This window comes from Lactuca saligna, chromosome 8 (assembly GCF_052625555.1).
Source record: "Lactuca saligna cultivar CGN05327 chromosome 8, ASM5262555v1, whole genome shotgun sequence".
In the NCBI taxonomy this organism is placed as follows: Eukaryota; Viridiplantae; Streptophyta; class Magnoliopsida; order Asterales; family Asteraceae; genus Lactuca; species Lactuca saligna.
In genome coordinates, this window is record NC_136424.1 from 39,256,106 (window position 1) to 39,265,516 (window position 9,411).

Genomic DNA, 9,411 nt, shown 5'->3' on the forward strand with positions numbered 1-9,411 from the left:
AACATAAACTACATTGAACGACCAGTAGCTATCCTCGACAGGAAGTCGAAGGATTTGAGGAACAAAAGGGTTGAACTGGTGAAGGTGCAATGGCAGCACCGCAAGGGCTCGGAATGGATGTGGGAGCTAGAGGACGAGATGAGAGAACACTACCTCGAGCTTTTTCCAGATGCATCAGCATACTTCGAGGACAATGTATAAAACAAGTGGGGGAGATTTGTAACGCTCGGTTCCCGGTACGTATTTTTAATATAAGGTTTTTGCATTTTTACTCTGGGACTCGACGAGTTGGAGGCCCTAACTCATTAAGTAGATGCGAATTTTGGGACGCGGGTGGAAAAATCTACTCGTCGAGTCGGAAGCCCCGACTCGACGAGTAGACCTGTCTGGATGAAACCCTAAGTTTGAGGGTTTACACCCTATTTAAACAACTTATATGGTCTTCACTCCAGCCTCCATCACCCTCAGACTCTCTTTACAAAACCCTAATTTAATATTGAGTGTTCTTGAGCTTGTGTGCCATTTGTGTGTCTTTAAAGTTTGAGAAGAAAGAGGAGGCTTGGGAGATCAAGAGAAAGCAAGTAGATCCAGAGGTTTTGGCACATTTCTAGCTCAGTTGAGGTATAAAGCTGATACCTTGACTATTTATTTCATAGATCTCTATTTAGGGCTAGTTTCTACCTTTTCTAAGTCATAGTGAAGCCATTTTCGGGATTGTGTGCATCAATGGGGTTTTATATATAGACCTTGAACCTTTAAGGGTTCCCATGGCATCAAGGTGCCAACTTTATGGCCATGTGAGTCCCATGCACCATGTAAACTTCATTTTGGGTCCTTATGAGCTAGTTAACCCATGCATTCACGTAAAGTTTGTAACTTTACGTGCTATATCGGCTCTAGGAGGTCAGATCTATGTTCTGGATGCATTAAGCCCGACTAAAATCGAATGCATAGACATGGACTTTGGGGGACTCGGCGAGTCAGGTTATGCTTCCCCAACCTTTTCTGTTTCTGATCGATTTGGTTGAGTCTAAAAGAGTACTGAACCAGATGGACGTGAATATGGGCTTGAAGATCAAAGAACTCGACGAGTTCAAGGATGAACTCGATAAGTTCAAGGATGAACTCGATAAGTTCAAGGATGAACTCGATAAGTTCAAGGCAATGTCCCCACTATATGAAGAAAAACTCGACGAGTTCAAGGAAGAACTCGGCGAGTCAAGGACTAAACACCTTAACTTGTATGAAGCAGGACTCAACGAGTTAAAGGATGAGTTCGGCGAGTCATGAGCAAAAGGTCCCAATTCTATATGAAGGAGAACTCGACGAGTTCTTGAAAGACTCGACGAGTAGGATCGAAGTTCTAGTATTTTGTGGGTTATGGAACTCGACGATTTGGTGGACCAACTCGGCGAGTTGAGTCAACCAAGATATTGATTTTGACTAAAAGTTGACTCTGACCAGGGTGTTGACCTTGACTTTGACCTTGACCTGAGTTGATCCTTGAAAGGGTTAAGATATTCCTAACAGTATGTTAAGCACCCTAGTATGCTCAGCAAAGTAGGTAGGGCACCCAAATATGCCTGAGAGTATGTGTTATGTATGGTATGTGGTATGATGGGGGAACTCACTAAGTTTCGTGCTTACAATTTTCAATTTTGTTTTCAGGTACCTCTTCGTCGAAGGGGAAGGAGCTGGCACGGTAGCAGCGCATCACACACATGATTTCCGCATTATGAGATTATTAGGATTGTACTATGACACTATTACTATTTTCATGATATGGTTTTGAGACATGTGGTTGTGGTTTTATGAAATGATATGACTTGATGATGTTTTCTTATAAATGTTTTTCAAAAACGTTATATCAAAAATGAAATTTTTTTTTTGGAAAATTGGGATGTTACAATGCTAAAGCCTAAGATATGACTATATCCCTAAAACACAAATAAGAAAATGTAAATCTCTAAAAATAAGAGTGAAAATTTAAGTAGTAATTAAAAGAAAGAAGTATGTCATTTACTCTTCATTAAAAGACATAAACAATAAATTCTTTATTGATAGCCTAGTTTTGGTGAAGTGGGGTTATATATATATATATATATATATATATATATATATATATATATATATATATATATATATATATATATATATATATATCCCTATTTTAATAAAAGAGTAATTTTATTCTCCTTTTGACATGTGTCACGATATTAGACATTTATAATTAATGCATATTTATTTTTCTTTTGCCATTTGTCACCCTACTATATCTCCTAATTAATGCATGCCACTTAACAACCTATTGATTATCTATTTCAAATTTTAAATTTGTGATTTCAATTACATTAAATTAATAATATTAGAATAAAAAGTAAAATAAAATTAATACAAATTATAAAGTAATATAACTTTAAATATTTATTTAAATCAATGATTATAATTTTATATAACTAAAAAAATCTCTTAATTAATAATTTATTTAAAATAAGTGATTAATAATTTTTAGTTTTTTTGCTATTAAAGTTTAATTAATTTTGTACCCGTGGTTTCCACGGGTTATAAACTAGTATATATATATATATATATATATATATATATATATATATATATATATATATATATATATATATATATATATATATATATGAATCGTATCCTGTAGAAACCCAAGAAATAGTACGAATCAGGAGAAAAATAATCTCCTGAATAATAGGCATATATTGTCTAATATTTACGTTTGCAGATAACATTACTTTCATTGGTGAATGGTGTGCAGTTAACTCAATAAACATAAATAGACTTCTTAGATGCTTCTTTTGGCGTCTAGAGTGAAAATGAATCTTCATAAAAGTAAGGTTCATGGTGTTCGTGTTAAGAGCTTAGAGATTTCTAGGCTTGTTAGTATATTGTGATGTAAACCTACTATTCCTTTCATTTATCATGGGTTTCACATTGGGGTCAATATGCAGCTTGCTAAATATTAAAATCATATTATGGAGAAATTTAGAATTGCTTAATTAGGGACATAATTCTTGAATGGAATGCCAGGGGTTGTTCACTTGCATGTGGGCTGGGCTTGGAAGAGGAATATTAGAAGGGACATGCCTTGGTCTACTTGATGCGATGGCATATTTGGAAAGCCCAAAATTCACTTATTCTCCTTTGAAAATGATGATATTCAATTGCTATCCTTTAATTCGATCAAACATAAAGCTAAATTAAATAGTTTTGCTTGGAATGCTTTTGGATTTGTACTATGTAAAGTTTTCTAGCGTCTCGATAGATTTTTATTAATGTATTTCTCCACCGTTGGAAAAAGTAAAACAAGGTTGGGATGACCTACGGAGTATGCTAAACCATGGAAAATGAGATGGAATAATTCTTAAATTTCTATAAATTAAATTCTCAGTTTAAGAAGTCCAATTTGGAATTCAATAGAACATAAAACTTAACCTTTTCTTTATGTCTTATTATAGTATTTAACTCTAACTTTTTAATTCTTTTTTTTTTTTTATTTCATTTACTTTTTTTATGCTGTAGCCAACTCAGGGTGGTTCTTGTTATTGATTTGTACTGGTGTCATTACATGTAACATAAATGATGGGAGGGAATATATGATTCAATGATTCTAATTTGTCCTTAAGATCTATGGCATGTTTAAAGTCCTATTTAAATTTGATTTCAAATTAATAGGGTCCCACTTCCTCCTTTTCCTTATAAAATCTGTTTTCTCTTTCAAAAAAAAAAAAAAGTGTATGAATTTTCATCAACTGTCCCCTAATGTCTTTTTAGTCATCATTTATCGTAGAACTTTAGTTTTACCAAATTCGTGTTAGTCAATTTGATTAAAATTGATTTGAATCCTTGGTTCCAATATTGTTCATAGAATAATGTGCCCAAATATTGGTTAAACCGTTAAATTGATTTCCTCGTTTTAGAGCCAACCCTGAACCGACGCTTGATTTTGTTTATGAGCAAATAATTCACGATCATTTTTAACGATTTTGTAGTTCATAACACCCCATGAATGGTTTTAACAATATTTTTGGTATTTAAAAGGAAGTGTAATAATATGGTTGAAATTCTTTAAATTTGGGAAAGAAAAGCTATCACTTAAAATTACGTATACACAAAGAAAACCATATGGAATAATGAATGAATCAAAAGACATCAAATTATATTATTACAAGGAATTAATAAATTTACACAAAAAATGAAGTTTTTTCTTCACCGTAGTACGTATTCCTATTATATTTACATAAGTGACTACTCCATGCTCTATTTTTAGAGGATTTGAAGCCTTCGAACTTTGTGGGCAAATGATGAAACTAACATAATTACTGCAACCCTCTCTTAATATCATATTCAATTTATTTATTTTCATATTCAAAATATGTTCAATAAAGAAAACTTGACAAGAAGACGTATTTTCCCTTTATCCAAGTCAAGTTTAGCCCCGGTGATTAACCAATGTCCGGGATTGTCCCTTGGTCCCTTACATACTTGTGACATATCAACAAACTTTAAAAGTTTTGGTGATGGCACCTCCACTGGTGGTCCATTTGGATAAATACCTGAATCGACCACTACATTTGCAGTTGTTATCTCTTTCTCTGGATTTCCAGTTAATGTGGTACTTAATGCAGACAAAAATCCCGATCTTTGTGATGTACTACTGGTTTGACCTAAAGTCCAAGATGATTGAACAACACATGAGCTCGAAACCCTAGAATACAATAATCGAAGATGCAAAATGCTCTTGGACTCGTGTTTTTTGACATGAAGTTGAGCTCCCGTGACAATAAATGAGGCATCGTTTCTAGGCAATGCCCAGTTAGGATCATACTTAATCGGCGCTGTGCAAACATGAGAAAACTTCTTCCATTGAATTGGTTCAAAAAAGCGTGGATCAGGAATGTCCTCTGATCCACGCCAGTTTAAAGCTTCACCTATTCTATCTCTGAATAAAATCGGTGTCTCTGATAAGTGTTGGAGATGTATGGCCAACCTGATATATTAAACCACCATACTTATTACAAATGATGCAAATAACAAAGAATAAAATATATATGTTTACAAGTTTATTACCTGTTGCATTTCATACCCTCGAGATATAGCCTCATTCCAGTAACGGGCTTCTTTGATATTGTAACCTGTAAAAGACAATTTTTGATGTTTAGTCATATTTCAAAAAACTTACTATCAATAAATTACAACACTTTATGGTGTGTATTTAATACCTGGGTAGTGCTAACATAGAGCTTGGGTCCCATCAAGTTGAAATTCAAGGCTGGGGTTTTCATGGCCCTGTTTGTAGTTGGGCCTAACGAGAGATCATTGTGAATTGGAGCCCATAGTTTATGGGCTTGAAAGTCCAAGAAGTATACCAAATCTGCTATAGGAGGTTTGTCTGCATGTGACAAGTCACAACAATAACATGATTATTAGTGAGTAAACTTTAAATTATTTATTTATTTTCAATGAAAAAAATATTCAAAATTATTTTATTAACAAACAAATTAAGTAATAATAATAATAATATAATACGATTCTAAGTCATGTTTAAGACACTATCATTTAAAAAAATGGATAAAAGGCGCTTTAAGTCAATGAACTCGTTCCGACGACTTACCAAAAAATTACACGCTTATTACTAACTATCTAACCAGCTGCCATTTTGACATCTACAACAATTATTAAATAAGAAAATCTAAAGAAATATAACACTTTTATTTGATATATAATTTTACTTATAGATGTAAAATACAAATTCATTATAGTGATTGATTAAAAGGAAATAACAATACTTACAACGAAGGTAGAGGTTGATGGCATGTGATAAAAAACCTTTTCCGGGAACACCTGGAAGTAAAGAGGTGATCGGAATGAAGTCAAAACTAATGGCATCTGGCATCGAAGGTACAGTCAGCAACCATTCACAATGTGTGGTTGATGTAAGATCACCTCCTCTTTTCGAACACATTACAGTTATCCCCTATATCATATGCACATATATTAGATTAAATATAATTTGTATTTAATAATAAAAGATAGAAAAATGACCTATTATTTTTGGTTATTTAATATGACTATATTATAAAATAAAATAAAAAATTAGTTGTAAAATAAAGTACACCAATGACGCGGTCCATGGAACCAAGTCAAGAATCCATGTCCACACATGATACTAGCTAGCTAGGTTTGAAATTGCCTAATAATGCTTCATAAAAAATACTAGTTTCCCATTTTGTTCTTCAAGATTGATACTTGCACAGCACGGCAATACTTTAATAATAACAAATAAACATTCAAGTCTAAATTGTAGGTTAGAATTATAATCTTTTCCTTTTCTTTAATTACTATCATAATTACTATAAGCATCATTATCCTATAAGTCTTTTTTTTTCAACAAAGATTAAGAGATGTTTATTCCATTTTATATATTTATATATGACAATCAAACCTACATTCTTTGTTGCGGTGGAAGAGAAGCCGTTGAAGAGCATTGGTTCCGGGTCAAATACAGTACTAAACGCTGATGGTGTCTGCAATTAAATGTTTAAGACTAGTTAGTAACCATTACAATATATAACCCGTAAGGAACAAGGAAATGTAACATGTACTCTATATATGTTATATGAAAATTATAACATTAACTTCTCTTAATTTTCAAGTAAATTTGACATATTTATCCGATTCGTGCATCACCATAACTATAAACAAATATATAAATATTGTTTTGTATACAATAATCGTGTTTTCTTTAAACCTTGTTCCTGTTGGTTGTTTTGAGTTGATGAGGTGGAAAAGTGCATGCCCCATTGAACATTTCATCTCCAAGGTCTTCCAAATGGTTCTTTAGTTGTGAAGGTTCCAAATTAGAGGATTTGTTTTGCTTCAACAATATTACATCTTGCCCCCCTATGCTTATCCCAACTATTATATGAGTCCCATATTTTTCTATGAATCTGTAATAAAAATTACACATATATAAACATAATATATATTACACAATATATATATATATATATATATATATATATATATATATATATATATATATATATATATATATATATATATATATATATACTATCACGGTTACAAGACATGATTGTAGGCTGGCAAGTTTGTTAGAGACATATTATACACTAACTATTTTGTACATATAACATATGTATATCATGTCCTAGCCTAATATTAAAAGATAATAATAATACAGAACACAACATTTTAAAACATAAATAGTTATTAAAAAAAAAATGTTTACAAGTCAACTGTCAATGCAACTATATTATACGCCTTAAAAAATTGGATATGTACAAATCTCAATTAGTGTAGATAATTTCCGGCAATTATTTTGTGTTAAAACCAATCATTTATTAAGCTTAATTAGGGTACCCTACCTTCTCAATCAATATATAATACAAATATAGATCCAAAATAAAGTAAATCAATTATGTCAAACGTCATGATTATTCAAAAACAAATTAATCATTAACATGTCATTATGATTTAATCTGTTTTTGGTAGAAAACTCTATAATTTTCTATCGGGTGTTGCTAAATTGACACCCAATGAACATTTTTATTAAAAAGTCAATCTATAATAAACTATTTATAATTTACTTTTTCAAAAAACAATACAAATTCAACAACTAAAAAAACCTTAAAAATCAAATAAAGTGTGTAAATAGATAAATAAAATTTCTTTTTAGCCGACCCTTTTCTATATCATATTAAAAAAAAAAAAAAAAAAAAAAACCAATCGCATTCCTTGGAATTCAATATGATAATGAAAAATCAGCCACTGGTATTGTTGACTTTTGTAAGAATAATTAGACCAGTCAAGCAAGCAAATTGTTTTACCTGGCACTATTGACATTTTTGGAATTCCTTCTGTTCTTTTGAAAAAGTACACGCCTTCATATTATCCTTAAATAAAATATATAATTCTTCTAATTAAATATTACAAATCTTAACTGAATATCTACTAACAAACTTATAAATGACAACTAGAATCAGTTATTAAAAATAAAAATGTGTGTCCTTTTCTTGACTTGGTCATTTTTAACTCGTTTGGTCACCTATCGTGGGTCAAATTCAGCCATGTTTGCGATACACATCCACCAAGTGGATTATGCCATGTTACGCTGATTTGACTTTATAACTTAATTTCACATACAAAATTTCGATTTTTTGAAGATTGGTAATCACTATTTTGAGCTTAATAATCAAAATCTAGAGAAAAAAAAATGATGATCATTTTGCGTACCTTGCAAGAGCAGGTGGATCCCAAGTTGAAGGAACAGCATTTCGAACTTCATCAGAAAGAACTAAGGGATAACGATCAAGATGGACGTTAAACAACATAATGAAGTAACCATCCAATCCTAAATACTTTGTGTTAGCAGCATCACTAGCCCACGAACCACTTTGGAATGCAAACATCGCATTAAAGAATCCATTCGGAATTTTCCCTGGCCCTGAGCACCTTTTGTTGAAAACTTCTGACATCTGAAAGCATTACATATTAAAAAAAAAAAAAAAAAAAAAAAAGAACAACACAGTTTATACATTCGTTTATAAACTCAAAACTCACAACTTACTTGATTGAAGTCGAGAATATCAGATTGGTATCGAACCCTATCGCCTTTATCGCATTTGATATCGGGTGATACACCTTTGAAGGAGCCGAACCCAGGTACAAGAAGCTCATTTGATTCATTTTCATTAAGAAAAACTAAAGGGTCTTTGCCTTTGCAATACTTTAGTCGAAAATCGGAGGCTAAATCGAAGCCTTTTCCGAGACTACTGATGGCTTTTTCTACCAGTTTTTCGCTCATCCTTTTAATATAACTTTGGAGGATTGGAGAGAGCGAGGAGAGGTTTGCCGAATTGAGTTGTAATATATGGATATGCGGGGTTTTAATATGTTGTGTGAAGGATGAAGACAGGATTACAGAATTTTGTCATGTCTTTGGAAGTTTCATTCCTTGCTTTGTTTTTTGTTGTTTATGAATGGTAAAGCCGACTTAAAACTATATATATATATATATATATATATATATATATATATATATATATATATATATATATATATATATATATATATATATATATATATATATATATATATATATAGAGAGAGAGAGAGGAAAGTTCAATTGAAAAAAAAAAAAAGCTAACAATGGGGGAATCATTCTCAACCAATCATTTATTTTTGCTGCAAAAACCTCCAACGTAACGACGGAAATGGGAAAGGCGTGCACATGTGTTTTCCAACAAAACATGTTTCCTTAAACTATGCTAAGCATTACCTTAATATATACAAAACATAGTTTTTTCGTTTTTTTTTTTAATTTTTAAGAAGCTATTTTTATTGAAAAATGATTTTAAATATACC

General features: G+C 31.6%; 1 protein-coding gene across 1 annotated transcript; it reads right to left on the reverse strand.

Moving 5' to 3' along the window:
- Positions 1-4,162: 4,162 nt before the first annotated feature.
- Positions 4,163-9,022, reverse strand: LOC145011271 (MAC/Perforin domain-containing protein). Its single transcript, XM_078969957.1, has 8 exons — positions 8,615-9,022; positions 8,281-8,522; positions 6,776-6,974; positions 6,474-6,551; positions 5,818-6,001; positions 5,247-5,416; positions 5,095-5,159; positions 4,163-5,014 (listed from the first exon to the last, which is right to left on the reverse strand). Exons 1-8 carry the CDS (start codon positions 8,849-8,851, stop codon positions 4,393-4,395), a joined length of 1,797 nt encoding a protein of 598 aa, XP_078826083.1. The 5' UTR covers positions 8,852-9,022; the 3' UTR covers positions 4,163-4,392.
- Positions 9,023-9,411: the final 389 nt, after the last annotated feature.